At 43.0% G+C, this 20,603-nt stretch overlaps 1 protein-coding gene across 1 annotated transcript in view; it reads left to right on the top strand.

The window, feature by feature from the left end:
* The window catches only part of LOC308696626 (E3 ubiquitin-protein ligase rnf213-alpha-like), a gene marked incomplete at its 5' end in the record, with an annotated part of 167,762 nt that overhangs the window by 48,001 nt on the left and 99,158 nt on the right, over positions 1–20,603 (top strand). Inside the window, 8 exons of the mRNA XM_081375488.1 lie at positions 431–553; positions 1,371–1,563; positions 1,970–2,122; positions 2,207–2,811; positions 2,901–3,054; positions 3,161–3,378; positions 3,467–3,604; positions 20,342–20,506. Of these exons, the coding sequence (XP_081231614.1) occupies positions 431–553; positions 1,371–1,563; positions 1,970–2,122; positions 2,207–2,811; positions 2,901–3,054; positions 3,161–3,378; positions 3,467–3,604; positions 20,342–20,506 (1,749 nt within the window). The remainder of the gene's footprint in view (positions 1–430; positions 554–1,370; positions 1,564–1,969; positions 2,123–2,206; positions 2,812–2,900; positions 3,055–3,160; positions 3,379–3,466; positions 3,605–20,341; positions 20,507–20,603) is intronic.

Here is a 20,603-nt window from a genome sequence, read left to right as displayed (position 1 = left end):
GTCCGTGCGTGCGTGCGTGTGTGTGTGTGTGTGTGTGTGTGTGTGTAATCTCCACATTGCGCAGTTGTCTGCTGTTTGCAAAAATGAGCTGTGAGAATAACATCACTCCATAACATGTGGAAATCTTTATAGTCTCACTTAGCGATCAAGAGCAGAAATCGTCGAAAAAATGCATTCTGGTTGACTACCATCTGTAAGTGCCATCAAACCACAGGATTTGGACTAAACACAGCCTTCCAGTACATTTCAAATCCGCTAAAATACTTGAGAGAAAACATCTTAAACCAACTGAGATTTGCATCTGGTTGAACTGAAATAAATGACTAACATTTAACAATGACCTGGACAACTGACAACCCTCACTGATGTGTTTCAATGTCTGCTTTTCTGTATTTGTAAATAAACAAAACTATTTTTTTATTCTTATTAGGAAGGTTGTCTGGATCAAATCCTGGTTTATTACTCAAAGATTGAGGAACTTAACGGCTCCCAGCCTTTTTTGGTGGGCAGTGTAGAGAAGTGTGCTCTCCAGGCTGTTTCCACAATCTGCCAGGTAAAGGTCTTTCACTTTCTTCTCATTGACAACATGAGTCATATAGCAGCATCATACACACATCATATACATCAGAACTTTAAAAAAAAATGTGATTAGGTCCAACAACTTGTCCAGTTTAAGGATTATTTCTCCTTTTTGTACCAGCAGAATTAAGTTTGAATTTAGCTTAAACCATTAAATGCATGGATGCTCTACCAGTCTACCAGTGTACATCAGGTCATTTTTACACTGATTTTTACCCTGGTGATTAAGTTATATTAAGCAATATAAACAGCAGGGAAAATAGAAAAAGAGATTAAAAACAAAGCTATACAAAGCAAATGCAATCCATTTAGCTGAGAAGATTGCATAGATGTGACTTTTGTGGCATGTTTGTGGCTGCTAAGTTTCAGCTATAGAAGCACGCAACATCTGGTAAGTGAAACTTTATCACGTCAGAGTCAGCTCGATCATGATTTGGGGATAGTGTGGGTTCCGACGAGTAAAATAATCGTAATGACCCCACACAATTGAGAATTTTTTTAGACAAAAAGTCGATTGTGACTGCAAGCTTTGAATCGGGCCACGCACCAAGAGTTAGTAAATGATGACAGTTTTTTTTTTTTTTTTGGTGAACTATCCATTTACAAAGTTATTAACACATACAGATGGAAATGAATATGGTGTAGAGTTTGCTGTTCATTGGGAGTTGCAGTGTTTGAGCAATACATTGATCAATCGTCTGCATGGATTTCTTATTATTTTGCCAAGTTCCATACCTTTTAATGAGATGAAAAACATGAAGAAAAACTTACTGTATAGACTTTTTTAACAGGCTAAAACTGAGGGGAAACTTTGGGAGAAACTGAATCATTTCCACATCAACTGGAAAAGTGAAAAACTTGTGTCTACCATCATCCTAAAGTCCTGGCCAAGAGATGATAAAGGAACCTATCTGGAGGATGAAGATGATGTTCTCAAACATCTTCTGGGCTGGACAGCAGCCAAAAATATCTTTCAGCTCCATGGTATTGTATGGATTCCCTCTGCATAGTGCATAACAATGCTATATTACATCTCACTAGAAATTGTCTATGTATGTATGTATGTATGTATGCTTATATACAGTATATATACAATAATGTTTATATAATGTATATTATTATTAAAATATTAAATATTTTGCTCTGTAGGTGCTGATGAAAAACTGATCCGTCAGCTTTCTGAAGAAGCTAAAGAGAAATTTGACATGGCAATCTCTTCATTCACAAATATTTTAAATAAACTTGTAACAGGGAAAATAAAGATAAAGCTACTCAGTCACATCCTGCAAAACAAGAGTGCTTTCTTTGAGCTGCATAAATTAGGTAAATAACTTAGATTTATCCCTTTTATATGGTAATGTGATTAGTCAACAACATACTGTTTTTCCAGACTGTTTTTGTGAAAATGAACAATACAACGACACCAATGCCATGAAGAGGCTTCTTCAGACTAGACAAGAGGAGGTAGAGGCTATCAGTCATGAGAGATCACTGGTGGATAATCTCATTACAATGTGCCACAGTCTACAGGAACATGCCAGGGGTATTAGCTCTCTCACCTGATAATAACAGATTGCTTTTATATAGATATTCTAATTTAAATTTCTACATTTCTTCTATTTTACAGTTGATTTTGAAGGGTTGGAAGAAAAACGTCATATTGACATTGATGAGATGGACCTTGACAAGTTTGTAGATGTTCATTCATTCAGTCAAAATCCCTCTGCGATGTCAAGGGTTGTCAACTACTTGAAGCTTGAAGATGATGTTCGATCTATGGCAGTGGACCTAAACACCTTCAAAGACAGCTTCGTCTTCAAAAAGCGTTGGGTTCACGAGGCAGAAATGTTTGCTAAAAAATGTCAAGCAATTCCTTCAGAGGGCGAATTGGTTGTCACACCCAAAATGCTTTTCAGTGACATATTTAAACCATGCTACAATGCCTACAAAAATATATACACAGGGCTTAAAGATGGCAGCATCACTTTTGAAACTATTGATTTAAGATTCAAAACCTACAAGGGAAAATATAAAGAACTGGCTGCAGAAGTTGCAATCATGTGCCAACTGGATAGTTTGGATGACCAGCAATGGGTCCAGACAAGAATCCAGCAGATAGAGCACTACCATGAGCTTCATCTGGCAGTAGAATCGGCTCGGGTGGTCAAGAAGGTCAAAGAGACGCTTTGCCTGGAAGGAGACTTTCAAGTCTTAGAGAAGATCCTTGCTACTGTAAGTCATCATATTTTGTCATCATAAGTGCATTTTGTTTAATCAAAGATAAATAAGGAATATGCTAAACCCACAAGGCTTTTTTTCAGAGTCACATGGATAAGGAGCGTCTTGACAGCATTGACAATGAGTTGATGCAGGCAAAAGCTGTGCTTGTGGACATCACAGATTCCCGTAGACTGTGCCTTCAGGAGCTTGGCCTCAGGAAGAATTTTGTTATTTGGGTTAAAGATGCTCTTAGAGGTAAATACAGGTGTGTTTGAAATAGTAATTGTATATGATTTTTACCATTTTTATGCTCTTTTTATGCTCTTTTGTAAGCAAATTGTATTCCTCTTTATTACTGCAGACATCAATGGGTTGAAAGTCTTTGTGGATTTGGCTTCAATCTCTGCTGGAGAGAATGATATGGAAGTGGATCGTGTGGCCTGTTTTCATGATGCAGTTCTTGGATACTCCTCAATGCTCTATGATTTGAAGCCAGATGATGGCTTCAATCATTTTAAAGAGATGCTGACGAAACTTTGGAAGGCACTTGACAATGACCCCAACCTACCAAAGAAATTGGTGAGAGAATCTGCTAGCTTTAAAAAAAAACGAAAAAGAAAGCAGTATTTGTCACATTCTTGTTCATCAATATTTTCTCTGGTTTCAGTGTGACTCTGCAATACACATTCCATGGTTGAAGACAGTCAAGGAAAGCCATGGTTCAGTGGAAATATCATCTCTGTCTCTGGCATCAGCTATCAACACAAACGGCATCTACATTCTCAGTGCACAAAATCAAAAGAAGGTTTGTCATTACTACATTACTTACACTGATGAAGCACACAATTTTTGAAATACTTCGGTCAAAACCAGTTTAACCTCTTAAGATTCATGAGGACATCATGAAAGCTCTTGACAAAACAACGTCCCTCTGGGATTTTAGTTCAAAAGCATGCAGATTTGAAGAAATACAGATAGGTTCTCGTATGTCTATGTATTATGTCTATAGAGAGGAGTAATATTTATTACATTTTTACCTAAAATGCGGAGCTTTGACTGTGCAGTACCACTAAACAGTCTCATGTACTGTGATTCATTCATACTGAAAGCTGGAAGGTTCACAGACATACACGTTCCATAAACGAGACTCATGTTGAACAGCCATAATCATGTGACATTCCAGCAAATCCTTTACATAAACAAGGCTTCCAGAGATCGCTGTAACATGTGGATAAAGTATGTGGAAAATAAACACATTATTGCAGAGATATATGATTTGTGTTCTTTAAGCCATGTTGGGTATTTTCATAATAATAGATTATATTTATAATGCAATGCTAATCGAAGTAGCCTTTATCATTGTGCAAAATACTATACAATAATATATTTTCTCTATCTAATAATATATCTGAAGCCACATCAGATCACATAAGGTTATTTAAAACTCTTGACTTGCGTTATTAAGTAAGTATAATATAATATAATATAATGTGGTGTGTTAAGCTAACATGCTACCTGCTGCCACCTAGCTGAGCAAATATGTTATTTTTATGAAAATGTTTAAATAGTAAAGCTCACTGAAATGTTTATTTTTTTCAAGAAGGGCATTTGATACAGTTTCAAAGAAGGTGAAGTGAGAAGTTTGATCAGAGAAATGAGGGGTTAAAACTGTGAACAAAGTCGTCAGTAATTATAATAAAAATATAGAAAATATATTAAAAGAATAATAATTAGAGCTATAACCAGGCCGGAGAGGTGTGAATGTGTGCAGTGGAGACTGAGACTGAATGGGAAGTGTGCATCACATAACAATAGAGACAATACAGTGAATGGATGCTTATAAAATTACAATAAACATCAGTTAGCATTTTAGAGTCTTCTCAAAATAAAATCACCTGACATGGTCTTAAAAACACATTTAATACATTTCAGAGTTTTAGAATTATCTTCAGATTTGAAATATAACATGGTCAGACATGTGGCTTTAGCTGCAGTGCATTTCTAGATTAAAACAATGCCAGCTTCAGTTTTATTTTCATTAAAGATATTTCATAAAAATACATTTCTAACAACATTTTGAAGCTATTTATAACAATTTTGTTAATTAAGTCTGCCTTCAAATAAGATCATACTTATCCATTTCTTGGGATTTTTTTCAAAAGCAGTGGAGAAAGATAACAGGTTAAAAAACTGTTAAAGGATTAGTTCACTTAAAAATTTCCTGATAATTTCATCATTATCCAATATATTCATGTCTTTCTTTCTTCAGTCAAAAAGATATTAAGGATTTTGAGGAAAACATTCCAGGATGTTTCTCCATATATAGTGTCTTTTTTTTTTGCAACATGAAAACTGAATCGAGTTACATAGAATTGACAACTTTTACAATTTAGATTTTAAACAAATAACAGAAAACAAGAAAAGAAAAAGACATAACCAAACCACCCCACCCCACCCCACCCCACCCCACCCCGGCTTACTTAAAATCATATACAAATATAAAATATATCAGGACTTAGTCTGGTAAGACTTGCAAGTCTGCAAAATATGATAGAAAAGGCTGCCAGATATAAAAAAAACTTGTCAGTGTTTCCTTTCATTGCGTACTTGATTTTCTCAAGTTTTAAGAAATGCATAGCATCAGTAAGCCACTGTGAAACTGATGGAGGATTTGGAGATTTCCACTGTAAGAGAATGCGACGTCTGGCCAATAAAGATGTGAATTTGAGAATTTCTTTCTGTGCCCAATTAAATCGATCTGATTTGTCTGGGGTCCCAAAAATAGCAATTAAGGGTCAAGGTTGAAGGTGTATTCCTATTATAATTGAAATTATGTTGAAGAAACCAGACCAAAAGTTGTGTAACCGTGGACAAAGAAAAAACATGTGGCTCAAATGACAACATGGGTTAAGACATCGTTCACATTTATCCTCTACTCCAGGGAAAATTGCAGATAATCTTGCTTTGGAGAAATAGACCCTGTGTACAACCTTGAAATGAATCAGTACAAGACGTGCACAAGATGATACAGTACTCAGTCTATCAATGACCTCTTGCCACCACTCCTCACTGAATTGTTGTCCCAGTTCCTCCTCCCAAGCAGTCTTTGTTTTTGAGTTTGAGTAGTTACAAAGATCCAGAATACAATTATAAATTTCTGAGACAATCCCTTTTTGTTGTGGCTTAAAGTCAAGCAATCTATCCCATGGTTGTTGAGGAGGTAAGAAGGGAAAATTAGAAAAACTTTTTGAAACAAAGTGCCGAACTTGAAGGTACCTAAAAAAATGGTTCACAGGTAATCCATACAATGATGACACATTGGTAAAACTTCCAAAGATACCATTGGAATACAAATCAGCAAAACAACGTATACCTTTGTTATGCCATATTAAAAAAGTAGAATCAAGAGATGAGGGAGGGAACAAATGATTCCTACACAGTGGACCAACTGGAGATGATGTTACAAATTTGAAATGTTTCCTTAATTGATACCAAACTTTTAAAATGTTAAGCACCACAGGGTTTTTAACATACAGCGGAATTTTGGTTGGAAGAGAGGAGTGTATGAGGGCAGATATAGAGGATTTCGGACAGCAAGAAAGGGCTTCCAGTTTGCACCAAGGTAAATAGGGAAACTCATTCCAGCATCGTATTTTATGAATATGAATAGCCCAGTAGTAAAATTGGAAGTTCGGTAGAGCAAGACCACCACCAAACTTACATTGCTGAAGTAATGATCTGCGGACCCGTGTAGGCTTCGCGCACCATATAAAGGAACTTATCATTTTGTCTAAGGAGTCAAAGAAATATTTAGGTAAAAATAGAGGAATTGATTGAAACAAAAAAGAAATTTAGGTAAAACATTCATTTTAATAACATTGATCTTCCCAATAAGGGAAAGAGGTAGATTATTCCATCTCTGGAGATCAGATTTAATTTTAGCCAAAAGCGGGGAAAAGTTAGCAGACAGAAGACCGGAAAATGTCCGTGTCAGATTAATACCGAGATATTTGAAGCCAGAGTGACGGATATTAAAGGGCAAGTCAGTTTGTTGAAGTAATAAACCCGCTGTATTAATGGGATAACATTCGCTCTTTTGTAAATTAATTTTATATCCAGAAAAAGAACTAAACGCTTTAAGAGTGGACAAAATGGTACAGTAAGAAGACAGGCTACTGGGTCGGATACATATAACAATATATCGTCCGCATATAAAGATAAACGATGTTCAATGTCATTGCGAAAAACACCTTTAAAACAGGTGGAGGATCGTAACATAATGGAGAGCGGTTCAATAGCCAAGGCGAACAAAGATGGTGACAGGGGACAACCCTGACGCGTCCCTCGCTCTAATGGAAAATATTCAGAGCGGATGTCATTTGTTTGAACACAAGCTTGTGGTGATGTATATAATAATCTCACCCAATTTATAAATTTATCTCCAAAGCCAAATTTTTTTAATACGGCGAATAAATATCCCCACTCTACCCTGTCAAAAGCCTTCTCAGCATCTAATGATATTACAAGCTCAGGTAAATCTGTTGTTTGGGCCGAATAAATTATGTTTAATAGAGTACGAATATTATAAAATAAATGGCGTCCTTTAATAAAGCCATTCTGTTCTTCAGAAATAATACTAGGCAAAACCTTTTCCAAACGAAGAGCAATAGTCTTAGCCAATACCTTTACATCAACATTTACAGTAGTAAGGAAAGAGGTCTATAAGAGCCACAGAGGTTAGGGTCCTTGTCAGGCTTTAAGAGAAGAGAAATTGATGCTTGAGTAAGTGTGGGAGGTAGTAAACTGTTTTCCAAAGATTCATTATACATCTGCAAAAGTAAAGGGGCCAATTTATCACTGAATTTCTTAAAAAACTCTACTGTAAATCCATCAGGACCAGGCGCTTTATTTGACTGCATTGCTTTGATAGAAAGCAGTAATTCTTCCAAGGAAAGATGAGCATCCAATTCCTTCACACGATCACAATCAATAGTAGGATTTTTAAGGTTATCCAGAAACTGATTCATCTTAGTGGAATTTGTCGGAAATTCTGATTTGTACAGAGCAGAGTAGAAAAACTTAAACGACGCACTAATTTCCTTAGGATCTGTGACAAGTATACCAGAAGAATTCTTAATTTGGGGTATGAGACGCGAGGTGGATTGCCGTTTTAACTGGTGTGCCAATAACCGATTAGCTTTATCACCGTGTTCATAAAAAGTACCACGAGTTAATAATAACATTCGCTCTGCGCTTTTAGATGAAATTAGATCGAACTCTGTCTGAAGATCAAGACGCTTCTTAAATAGCTCTGGGGAGGGGTCAGATGCACATTCTTGATCAAGGTTACCGATAGCTACCAAAATTTCTGACAGCCTTGTTTTATGTTTTTTATTGGAGTAGGAGGAATACGAGATAATCTGTCCCCTGAGAAATGCTTTCAATGACTCCCAAAGCAGTGAATATGATGTAGCCTCATTCTGATTAAAAGAAAGAAACTCATCAATAGAATTGGAAATAAAATCACAAAATGTTTTATCTGCCAGTAATAAAGAATTTAGTCTCCAAAGCGGTGCAGTATATTTATGTATGGATAATTGAACATCAAGAAACAATGGAGCATGATCGGATATTAGAATGGCTGAATAATCAGTGGAAACAACACAACGATTAATACTGTTATCTATAAAGAAGTAATCAATTCTTGAGTAAGACTGATATACCTGGGAAAAGAAAGAAAACTTTTTAGCTGAGGGATTACGATGCCTCCAAGGATCCACCAAACCACTCTGAGTCATGAAATCAGCGAAGGATTTGGACATAGAAGATTGGGATATTGTGCGGGGACTAGATCTGTCTAAGACTGGGTCAAACACACAATTCAGATCCCCTCCAAAAATCAACAAATGGGTGTTTAAATGAGGTATGTTGCTAAGTAGTCTATTGGCAAAATCAACATCATCAAAATTAGGTGCATAAACGTTGACAAGCAACACCTTGATCTGCATTAATGTGCCTGCCACTATGAGATATCTGCCATTTTTATCTGCAATAACCTCACTAGATAGAAATTTAACTTTTTTACCAATTAAAATAGCAACTCCTCTGGCTTTGGAGTTAAAATTGGAATGGTGGATCTGACCTATCCAGGAAGACCGGAGCCTATGATGGTCTTTAAGTCTAAGATGGGTTTCCTGCAAAAACACAATGTCAGCGCTAAGCCGCTTCAAATGGGTAAAAACCCTGGATCTTTTAACAGCATTGCTCATACCTCGTATATTCCAAGTGAGAAAACGAATTGGCTTGCCCGTATTAGGATTCAAATTAACATTAGCAGAACACATTTAGAAAAAATAAGAAAACCAGAAAGCCAGGGTGAGTGACCTCCCCAAATTCCCACCCATACACATACATAACCCCATGTACCCACATACACCAAAACAAAGTCTCCATAAGGGAGACAGCAGTGCAAAACCGGGAAACCTGTCGCCACAACAGTGACAACTCGGAGAATCACTTAAGGTAAACCTAAGAGACACTCCCACAGAATCAATTGGCATTAAGGCTCAGCTAATACTGATATACCCCATATCGGGTCGATCTAACAGTAATAAGATATCAAGTGCGTTTGCTAACTAGGCCTAATTTAAATTGTAAAGAGGAAATATAAACACTTGGCTCATCATAACTAAACTTATATTATAAACATAACATTGAGCTAAAGTAGATCGTTATTACACCTCGATTTAAATTCACCAAAGAAATTATAAGGAGAGATGAAGGAGTCTCAAATTAAGAAATAAACAGGCCTAACGTTAAATATATAAACACAGGATGTAAACAATATTCGAATGTAAACTGAAGGCATGATATGACTGTAAGATACCACTTGTAAATATTACCCAATGTTCATCTTCTCGACATAAGCTTTAGCATCGTCCGCTGAAACAAAGTCCTCCCCTCAACGCCTCGCAGGTGCTTCCTAACTTCGTTGAAGGCAGCCCTGGCTCAGGCTACCTTGGCAGTGTGATCGGGGAAAATACTAATCCTCACGTTCCCCGCACCAAACCGTTGGCCCTCTCTTGCGCTTCGCAAAACATCTGCACAATCAGTGTAGTAGTGGAATCTGGCGATAATGGGACGAGGTCGCTCATCTGGTCTGGGCCTTTGTCTGGGCTGATCTGTGTGCTCGGTCTAATAGCGGCTCTTTATCCAACTTCAGTACGTCCTTTAGAAGGGCGGCGACCGCGGTAGTGTTAACAACCGTGTCTTCAGAAACACCAACGATTCTTATGTTTTGGCGGCGTGATCTTGATTCGAGGTCCTCGCACTTATTCTCCAACTTGGAAAACTCGGAACTTAAGTGTTCATATTTGCACTTCAGATCAACAATGTCGTCAGTACATGACGAAAGGGATACCTCCACTTCACCCACAGTACCTTTGAGTAAGGCTAACTCAGCATCCGCAGCTGCTTTATCATTTGCCAGCTGGGTTTTCACGGCTTGCAAGTCCGCTCTGATTGTAGATAGGTCGTCTCCCAGTGCCGCTCGGAGTTCGGTTTTAAAAATCTCCGCAATATCTTGTCTCAAACACGTTAGCAGTTCGAGCTTCAAAGCGTCCGTATCTGTAACGTTAACTTGAGCGTCAGGCCTGGGCGAGGTCGAGCCGCAAGGCGGAGACGAACCACCCGCTACCGAGGGTGTCACCTGTGAGTCAGGCCTCTGCTGCTGGGTTGTAGCACGAAGTTTAGTGTTCCTTCCAGACATTGTAACTCTTTCAAACGAAATGCTAACAAGCACGGAATTCACTTGGGTATCTGTTTTAAAAGATTTGCACCAAAAAAAAAAAACGCTGATAAATAACGATGTAAGATTAATAAGGGAATTAAGATCAATATAACTCAAAAGGGAATTGAATTAGAGTAAATAAGAACCAATTAATATGCAAATTATTCTGAATTAATATTTAACACTTTATCAACTATTCGTCCACCGATAGGGTATTTTAAAGAGGGTATTTATTATTTAGGGTATTTTACCAATTCTGGACAGAATATTATCCCGTGGCCTACGGTAATAATATCATAAAGTTATGATAACTGATTAATATGAGCAAGGTAGCAAAATCTACAGTTTAAGGCAGTAACTTGTAAGCACACAGCACAAGACGCTTGTATGTAAAATCAACCAAGACTTTATTGAACTACTTTAATACACACAAACTAAACTAACACGAAAACACACAAACATTCATTCAAACAGTGACAGAGAGTGATGTTATTAACGGAGTGTGAATGGAGTCCCAAATGTCTAGCGTTAGACACTATTTCTTGACCGCAACCTGAGAGAATCAATCTACTAGCACTTTAATCTTAGTTCGTTTTCTTAATAAGATTTGCACCAGTTCAGCCAGAATAAGGAGATATTGTGTACTTGCGTTTAGATGCTCCTGAGCGCGTGCGTTCCCTGTGACGAAGTTGCTGGAGAGGGAATCTCTTCGGCGCTGATTGGCTGGCAGTCGGTCGATGATGCGTTCTGAGGGACAGCACTCGATGGTGAGTGGTTGGTTGGCTTTGCCGGGTGGCGCTTCGTTCACGGGATTTCCTGGATTGGGGGTTGCTATGCAACGGAGTTTCCTCTGAGTCTGGAGCGACTCTGAGAGGGGTTTCTTTGAAGAAGTTCAACGAAGGATCTTACGGAAGAGTTGATGAGTTTTGAGTGAGCTCTTGGTGGTTTGAAGAGTATGTAAGCATACACGCTGGACGATGGAAAGGTCAGCAAGAGCAAAAGTCACTGCAAAAGCGAGGCACAAGGCAGGCAAAAAGCAACGCATAAGTGCTTGTCATTGGGTTATAAGCGTGTCCATCTGACCCGTCCTTCCTAGTGCGACAGCCAATCAGATATTGTCTTGGGCGGGGCCTACACCCCGTTCTCCGGTTCTTGCATGTAATTAGCGTAAAAAGTCCACATGATCACGTGTGCCCAAACTCCTGAGAGTTTAGTTAAACGCTTTAATAAGTAAACTTAATAGTTTAAATATGGTGCATCCTACACACATCTACTTTATATCAAAATTCTAGAAATCATTTACCCATCAAGTAGGTACCAAAATACATATACTTCCCATAGTTGAGGTGGAACTAAATAGTTAATTTGAGGTGGAACTAAATAGTTAATTTCGCTGTGATAAGTGTTTAACACACAAAATTAACTTCAGTAATATACAGCATACATAATACAGAGAATACACATGTATGAGGCAACTTCTGGTGATTAGTTCCTATAACTGAGGTAGAAAACCTTACAAACAGGCTGTAATGAAAGTTAAACACACAGAAAGAACTCCACAGGTTACATAAAATATACATGATACTTAAGATATATGTGAGGTAAATACTGGTGATCAATTCAGCTTATTGAAAGCAATTTTGAGGCCATTGTTTGTATTAAACCACAAGTGGGTTAATTTCAGTCTATTGGTTTTGGAGACAAAAGTCTCTGGAATTTACGACTGCAGAAAGGGGGGTGTCTCCTGGTTTAGGGTCTGTGGTGATTCTGGGCCATAAGAATGCTTTAGCATCCTTCGTTTCCTGATAAGGCTGTGGATGTATGCATTGGGGTCACCACAGGGTTTCTTGGTCATTTGGTCGTAAGTTTGGGGAACAAAGGAATCTTTTCCTGCTGTCCTGGCATCGCTGGTTTTAGATTAGACACGCACAACAAGGGGAAGGGGGGTGACATCTCCTTTAGCCATCTCGGCACCATGACTGTGTTTTATGACTTACTAATGGTTCACTGGGGAATTGTTCCGAACTGTGGAATGTGGTGTTGGGTTCATATGAAATGGACTGTTCAAGGATAATCCTACAACGATTTGGTCGAATATCTGCGGGAGCTTCTAAACACACGTCCTACTCCATTGGTTGCTCAGCAGCGCCCCTCATATATAGTGTCTTCAATGGGGTTCAACGGGTTGAAGGTCCAAATGTGAGTTTCAGTGCAGCTTCAAAGTCTCTACACGATCCAGCCGAGGAATAAGAGTCTTATCTAGACAAACCAGCGGACATTTTATAAAAAAGAAATAAACTTTTATATACTTTTTAACCACAAATACTTGTCTTGCACTTGCTCTGCGATGCGCCACACATTACGTAATCACGCTGAAAGGTCACGCGTCACGTGATAGGCGGAGAAACTGACCTAGTGTTTACAAAGAGAATGTGCAAAGACTAAATAAATAAATAAAAGGTGAAAAAACGATGTCGGACGATTTTGAAGTTGGAGGAGAAAAAGTGATGGAGTTTTTCGCCCCTGCTCTGCATTTTCCGCCTACATCAGGTTACCGCCTGACCTTTCCAACATGATTACGTAATGCCTTAAGTCACTGACATGCAAAGACGAGCATTTGTGGTTAAAAAGCATATAAATGTTTATTTTATAAAATGAAGCTGCACTGAAACTCACATTTGGACCTTCAACCTGTTGGGCCCCATTGAAGTCACTATATGGAGAAAAATCCTGGAATGTTTTCCTCAAAAACCTTAATTTCTTTTCTAATGAACAAAGACATCTTGGATGAGGTGGGGGAGAGTAAATTATCAAGAACTTTTAATTCTGAAGTGAACTAATCCTTTAACCTAATCAAGACTGTCATGAAGCATTTTTTGTTTACATTAGTTCAAAGTTACTGTTAATTATAAGGTAAAACAATGCAATTAACTTGACAAACTGTATATCATTAGATATTGTTTTGATCACAAGCTTCAGTAACCGAGACCAAAAACCTCTGTTGTACTATAAAAAACGTCTGAGTCCAGGGAACGGAGACGCCTCGTCGGGGGAGTTCCCCTGACGAATTGGGATCACGCTAGGGAGACCAATTGCCTACGAGTGAATTAAAACGAGCCAATGAAAATTGGCATGCAGGATTTGCATTCCGCAGCCCGCCTACCAGCACGGGTATAAGAAGGCGGAAGCAACGCATGCATAGTGCTTTTCGCTGAGGAGCCGAACGGTGTCCAGTCCTCCGTGAAGGTACAGCAACATGGCGATGGGACGAGGCGTCTCCGTTCCCTGGACTCAGGGAACGAGGGTTACCATACGTAACCGAGACGTTCCCTTTCGTCAGCAGGGAACTCCGACGCCTCATCGGCAATTGGGATCCCTACCAAAACGCCATGGTGCTGGCCCCTTCCAGCGCCCAGCTAAGCTACAGCCCTGCAGCAGTTTCCAGAAATTTTGCGGGAGCTAGCTACGGAATCACACTGCTGTTCCGCAAGACCCAATCAGTGGATATTGGATAACACTGGGAAAGCGTGCCCGACCCCAAGGAAAATAATAAGGGGGGGGGGGGGGCGCTGCGGAAGCTGAGGCAGCCTAGAAGGCCCTCAAATACACATATGTACTAACCATGTAGGGTAGTGAAACATATGGCAGTCCTTGAAGGTAGTCCCAGTCCAGAGGAGTGAGGAGCGTACTCAACAGGGATGACATAATGAGTCTGTCAAGGGGAAGACATGGCTGAACTGCACGTGGAAATCATGGGTCGCGGCAGGAACCACTGGAAAAGGCACCCAGTCTACTAGCAACTCCTTACTGAAGGTAGCAGACCTGGTGCCGGGCGGTCCGCAACGCCTGGCACCGGAGGGGGTGATGGAGGAACTCACGAGGTTAGCCGTTTGTTGGGTAACCAACGGAGCAAAGACGCACGTATCCGCTCACAGAATGGCATTGCAAGCCGACACACCTATTTCCTCTAATTCCTGGCTGTAGCGAGTACTCGGGAGGAAACAGGTTCCACACATAGGCTACAAAACCTAGCGAACGTGTTCGGTGTCGCCCAGCCCGCAGCTCTACAAATGTCTGTTAGCGAGGCGCCTTGTGCCAGAGCCAAGGAATCGGCAACACTAGTGGAGTGAGCCCGCAACCTGGGTGGGCAGGGCTCACCCTGGGACTCATAAGCCCTGGTGATAGCATCCACTAGCCAGTGGGCTAACCTCTGCTTCGAGACAGCCTTCCCCTTCTGCTGGCCTCCGTAACAAACAAAGAGCTGATCTGAGGTCCTGAAGCTTTGCGTTCTGTCTATATAAACCCGGAGGGCCCGGACAGGACAGAGAAAAGCTAGGGCTGGGTCTGCCTACTCCTGGGGCCGCGCTTGCAGGTTCACCACCTGGTCCGCAAAGGGAGTGGTAGGAACCTTGGGCACATATCCGAGCCGGGGTCTCAATAAAACATTAGAAAGGCCAGGCCCGAACTCTAGGCACGATTCGTCGACCGAAAATGCCTGCAGATCGCCTACCCTCTTGAAGGAAGCCAATGCTAACAGGAGCGCTGTCTTAATGGACAGCAAATTAAGCTCTACTGTCGGCTCAAAAGGAGGAGTTTGGAGCGCTTTAAGCACTAAAGTTAAGTCCCAAGAGGGTACAGGGTGCAAATTGCGAGGTGGATTTAGCCTCCTAGCACCCTTGAGGAATCTGATGACCAGGTCGTGCTTCCCCACGGACTTACCTTCAACTACATCGTGATGTGCGGCTATTGCGGCAACATACACTTTGAGGGTGGAGGGAGACAGCTTTCGCTCCAATCACTGTTGTAGGAAGCAGAGCACGACTCTGATCGGGCAAGTTCGTGGGTTCTCCCCGTGGGAAGAACACCAGTCAACGAACAGGTTCCACTTCAGAGCGTAGAGGCGCCTCGTAGAGGGGGCTCTAGCTGAAGAGATGGTGTCTACCACTGCCTGGCAGGCCATCTAGAACCTCTGCGTCCCGTCCAGGGACCAGACATGGAGTTTCCAGAGGTCTGGACGCGGATGCCATAGAGTGCCCCGTCTCTGAGAAAGTAGGTCCTTCCTCAGAGGAATCGGCCAAGGAGGGACTGTCACGAGGAGCATGAGTTCTGGGAACCAAGTCCGGGTTGGCCAATACGGGGCCACCAAAAGGACCTGCTCCTCGTCCTCCCTGACCTTGCACAGGGTCTGTGCAAGAAGGCTCACTGGGGGAAATGCATATTTGCGTAAGTCCCAGGGCCAGCTGTGCGCCAGGGCATCCGTGCCGAGAGTTCCTACGGTGAGGGAGTAATACCACTGGCAATGGGTCGTGTCCGGAGATGCAAACAGGTCTACCTGTGCGGCTCCGAAAATTCACCAAATCAGTTGGACCACCTGGGGATGGAGTCGCCATTCTCCTGGCAGGGGAGGCAGCCGTGAAAGCTCGTCGGCCACACGATTGAACTCCCCTGGAACATGAACGGCACGAAGCGACCTCAGATGCTTCTGACTCCATAGGAGGAGGTGGGAGGCGAGTCGCAACATACGACGGGAGCGTAGACCACCTTGTCGGTTGATGTACGCAACGGTTGCAGTGCTGTCCATACGGACCAGTACGTGCTTGTTTTTGAGAAGCCCCTTGAGGCGACACAAGGCTAAGCATACTGCTTGCAACTCTAGGCAGTTGATGTGCCAATGCAGCTGGGGTCCCGTCCACAGACCCGAGACTGCATGCCCTTTGTACGTGGACCCCCAGCCCTTGGCAAAAGCATCTGTGAACACCACAGCATTCCTGGAAACCTGGACTAGGGGCATTCCGGCCCGTAGAAACACAGGACCCGGCCAAGGGGTGAAGGTTTGGTGACAGTGCGGGGTGACTTTGACCCGGAATGTGCCGCTCTGCCACGCCCACCTCGGGACTCGATCGCGAAGCCAGTGCTGGAGCGGTCTCATATGCAACAGACCGAGCGGAGTTACTGCGGCTGCCATATGCCCCAGGAGCCTCTGAGGGAACCATATGCTGCCATATGCCCTTCTCTCATGGGAACAATGGCCGCCTCTGCGACTTTCGTGAAGACACGGGGCGACAGGGCCAGCCCGAAGGGTAGGACCTTGTACTGATATGCTCAACCCTCGAAAGCAAACCGAAGAAATGGTCTGTGTCGGGGAAGAATCGAGACATGAAAGTACGCATCCTTCAGGTCGATCGCTGCAAACCAATCCCGGGACGGATGCATTCGAAAATGCATTTCTGCGTGAGCATCTTGAACGGGAGCTTGTGCAGGGCCCGATTCAATACTCGCAGATCCAGGATTGGCCGTAACCCACCGCCTTTCTTGGGTACAATGAAGTAAGGGCTGTAGAACCCTGACCTCATATCAGCTGGAGGGACCGGCTCGATCGCGTCCTTCGCCAGCAGGGCGTCAATCTCTTTCCGCAAGACAGGAGCATCCACCTGACGCACACGGGTGAAGTGGAGGCCCTTGAACTTGGGAGGCCGCGTGCAAACTGAATTGCATAGCCGAGCCGAATGGTGCGGATAAGCCAGCACGACGGCCTCAGGAGCGCTAACCAGGCTCCGAGAAACCGCCGCAACGAGCACACCCGCACCATCGGCGTACCCGCGGAGGGCCAGCGAGGTGGAAGGCAGGGACACGGCTCCGGTGGCATTGTAGGTAGCGGCCGAGAGCGGGGTCTGGCTGTGTACTTGGACAACACCTACCTGCTTCCACCGGGGGACAGACGTCAGAGAAGACCCGAGAGTGTTCTGCTGCTGGCTGTTGCCTGGCGAGGGAAGGGGAGGAGACGAGGAGCAAGGCCCAAGGGTGGCTGCTGGTCTCCGTGCCTTCCCGCCCAGCGGCAGACAGGAGTGACGTGACCGAGGTGGCGCCACTGCTATCTGGGAGCTGGGGAGAGGGGAACGGGAGTGGCGCCGTTCGGGGCGGCGCGCACTGCCATTCTGACCCTATCGGACGGAGGAGACTGGTCTTACTGGTCTACCAGCCTCGACCGTGAGGGGAAACGAGGAGCGAGGCCCGGGGCATCGAGTCCTGGTTTCCGCCCAGCGAGAGAGACGACAGTGACCAGGCCGTAGCCCTCACTGTCATCTGAGCGCTGGAGCCCGTGAGTGACTCAGAGGAAGCGGACTGCTCAAACTTTGGGTTCCGCTGACTGGATGACCAGCGGCCCTCCTCCGGGGGAAGGAGTGGTGATGACACGCACTCCCAAAGAGCAGACGTCACATACTCTGGGTCGCTCCTCTCAGGATCATTTCCCTTCCTTTTGCTGGGGGGAAACGAACTCCGAGCGGGCTGGTTTTGGGGTGCTTCTGGACCACCAGTGTGGACATCGTCTGACCGAAGGCCAGCGCTGTGACTAATCACGGTCAGTCATAAAGCGCAGCTCCACTCCGAGTCAGAACTACCCACGTGCACTGAATGTGCAGGGGTAGTGAGAGAGGAAAAACTTCTGCAGATTTAGGCATGTCTGGCTTGCCATATTGGCACCAAAATGCTTCCATACTGCCAAAATTTTTCACACCCATCCAGGCACTTTAGAATAGCCCAGGAAAGTGTGGCTGTCAAGTCTGAATCTTCAGCATGAGAACACTCCATTATAGTAGGAACTCAGCATCATTTTCAGAGTATAACAGCCCTCTCTCCGATGTAGTGATCAACATCTGACCTCCCCTGGGGCCCCGAATGAAATTCTTGGTCCCTCATGAGAAGGACCAGAATCCCATCCGAAAGCCTCGACGGCACACGGCACGCTGAGCGGCTCAAGCCCTTACGAAAAAGGGGAGACGAACAACGTGCCGACGTGGTCATGCACTCATGAGAGAACATGAACCACCCACGAACGCAGTCTCAACACACTGATTAGGCATGTGAAACAGTGATCGTGGCCATCAACCAGGCATGCAAGACAGTGAACGTGGCCATCGCCTCGATGACACACGACACGCTGGGCACTCAATCCTTCAGGCAAGGCAAACAACGCGCCGACGTGGTCATGCTCTCATAAGAAAGCACAAACCACCCACGAACACAGTCTCAGCATGTTTGCGATGCGCTAGAGGAGTGAGTGGTTTGTGTTCACTGTAACCCTCAGACCACCAATGTTATTAGCCAAAGTAGCCCTCCTCTGGTGCACCAGAAGAGAAACTAGATCGGGGAATAAGCAAAGGGACTCGCCTCATAGAGGCACGCGAGTCTTGATCTTGACCACGCATCTTGAGCGCCAAATGACGCGCGCTGGGTTGCAACCCAACGGCACACGGCACGCTGAGCGGCTCAAGCCCTTACGAAAAAGGAGAGACGAACAACGTGCCGACGTGGTCATGCACTCATGAGAGAACATGAACCACCCACGATCGCATCTTCAACACACTGATTAGGCATTCGAAACAGCGATCGCGGCCGTCAAATGAGGACAGGAAACGATCGCATCCAGAAACACACGAGTGAAACGTCATTCTGAAAAGGACGCGATCTTCACTTGTGTTGCTCTTTCAGGAAGAAGGTACTCTCTTATTGTGCTGAAGCACACAGGGACCCAACACGGCAACACAGCGAGGAAACTGCAAGCCCGCTGTATGCACTCAACCGTTTACCAGCTGTAAAAACAGCTTTTGAATTAACAGTGTAGACGCAGCCGGCAGACAGGAAATCGCGCGGTCGCTGAAACGCCGTCTCACCAACACAGAGATATCCCTTCCCGAAACAGCAGACTCGTAGAACGTAAGATAGATACAATCTTAAAACTCATTCACTCAGAGAGGACACAATCGGTCGGCTCCGAAGCTAAAAGCACTATGCATGCGTTGCTTCCGCCTTCTTATACCCGCGCTGGTAGGCGGGCTGCGGAATGCAAATCCTGCATGCCAATTTTCATTGGCTCGTTTTAATTCACTCGTAGGCAATTGGTCTCCCCCGACGAAGCGTCGGAGTTCCCTGCTGACGAAAGGGAACTAATAATCTGTAATTGTATTCATTTGTTCCAGGAGTTATGAAAATCAAAACCTAGTCCGTACCTTTAATATGAAATATGAGCCTCAGATGCATTCATTGATAAACAAACAAACAAACAAACAAAAAAAACTCCTGTATGGTCATCATGAAAGGGCTTCACTCAACAATGTCCCTCAGGGCTTTTAGATCAAAAGCGTGCAGATTTGGAGAAATATTGATGGATTCTCATAATTTTACTTACAAATTTCTTTGGAGAGGAGTATTTTTGTTGCATTTTTATCAAAATTAAACACTCTCATGTAATGTTTTTTCATTCATACTCAACGCTGGAGGGCACCTTTGTGCAGAAAGGCCACAGTAAAGGATGTTCCAGGAAATCCCTGATATGGGCAAAGGCATTGGGTGCAGGTTAACAGATTAAAGTGGTAGGTGTGTTTTGGAAAATTCTAACTGGTTTCTAGGTGCACCAGTTTACCAGTTGGATTTAAAGTGGTCCTGCTGGATTGTTGCTAGTCTAAGATGGTCTGCAAGCTTATCCAGCTGCCAACCATCTGATAATCCAGCTGATCAACTTATTAACTCTCTTGTACCAGCTACAAAAAAACAGTTATTAGTTTCCAAAACACAGCTCCCACCTTAAGTTGGCTTTAGCTGAATTTTCCAGTTGAGTCTCCTTGAAGAGCAGTGAAATGCTTCATTAGCACATTGTTTATTTTAGTTCTCTCTCTGCTGTTGAATAGTATAATTGATGCAGATAATACTTATCCTTATGCAGAAATATCAACCCTTGAACATTGCTTTTTTCAGATATGCTTGGAAGATATTCTGAAGTTACATATTACGGAAGAGCACAATAAGGTCTATGAGACACGTATTTATTCTTTTGAAGACCTCAGGGAACTACAGAATAAATTGATGCTAATGTCTGGCAAAGGAGATCAAGGCCAGTTACAAGTCAATCAATTTGCAGAGGTGATTTTCCAACTTTTAGCTTTTTTATTCTGTTGTCTTTCACCATATGGTTGTTGTAATTATCCCTGCAATTATTCCTGAACTTCTTTCCTGTTTC

The sequence above is a fragment of the Scardinius erythrophthalmus genome (assembly GCF_964197995.2).
Source record: "Scardinius erythrophthalmus genome assembly, chromosome: 1".
In the NCBI taxonomy this organism is placed as follows: Eukaryota; Metazoa; Chordata; class Actinopteri; order Cypriniformes; family Leuciscidae; genus Scardinius; species Scardinius erythrophthalmus.
The sequence above is the reverse complement of the archived record's forward strand: the minus strand, read 5'-3'. Positions and strand labels throughout refer to the sequence as shown.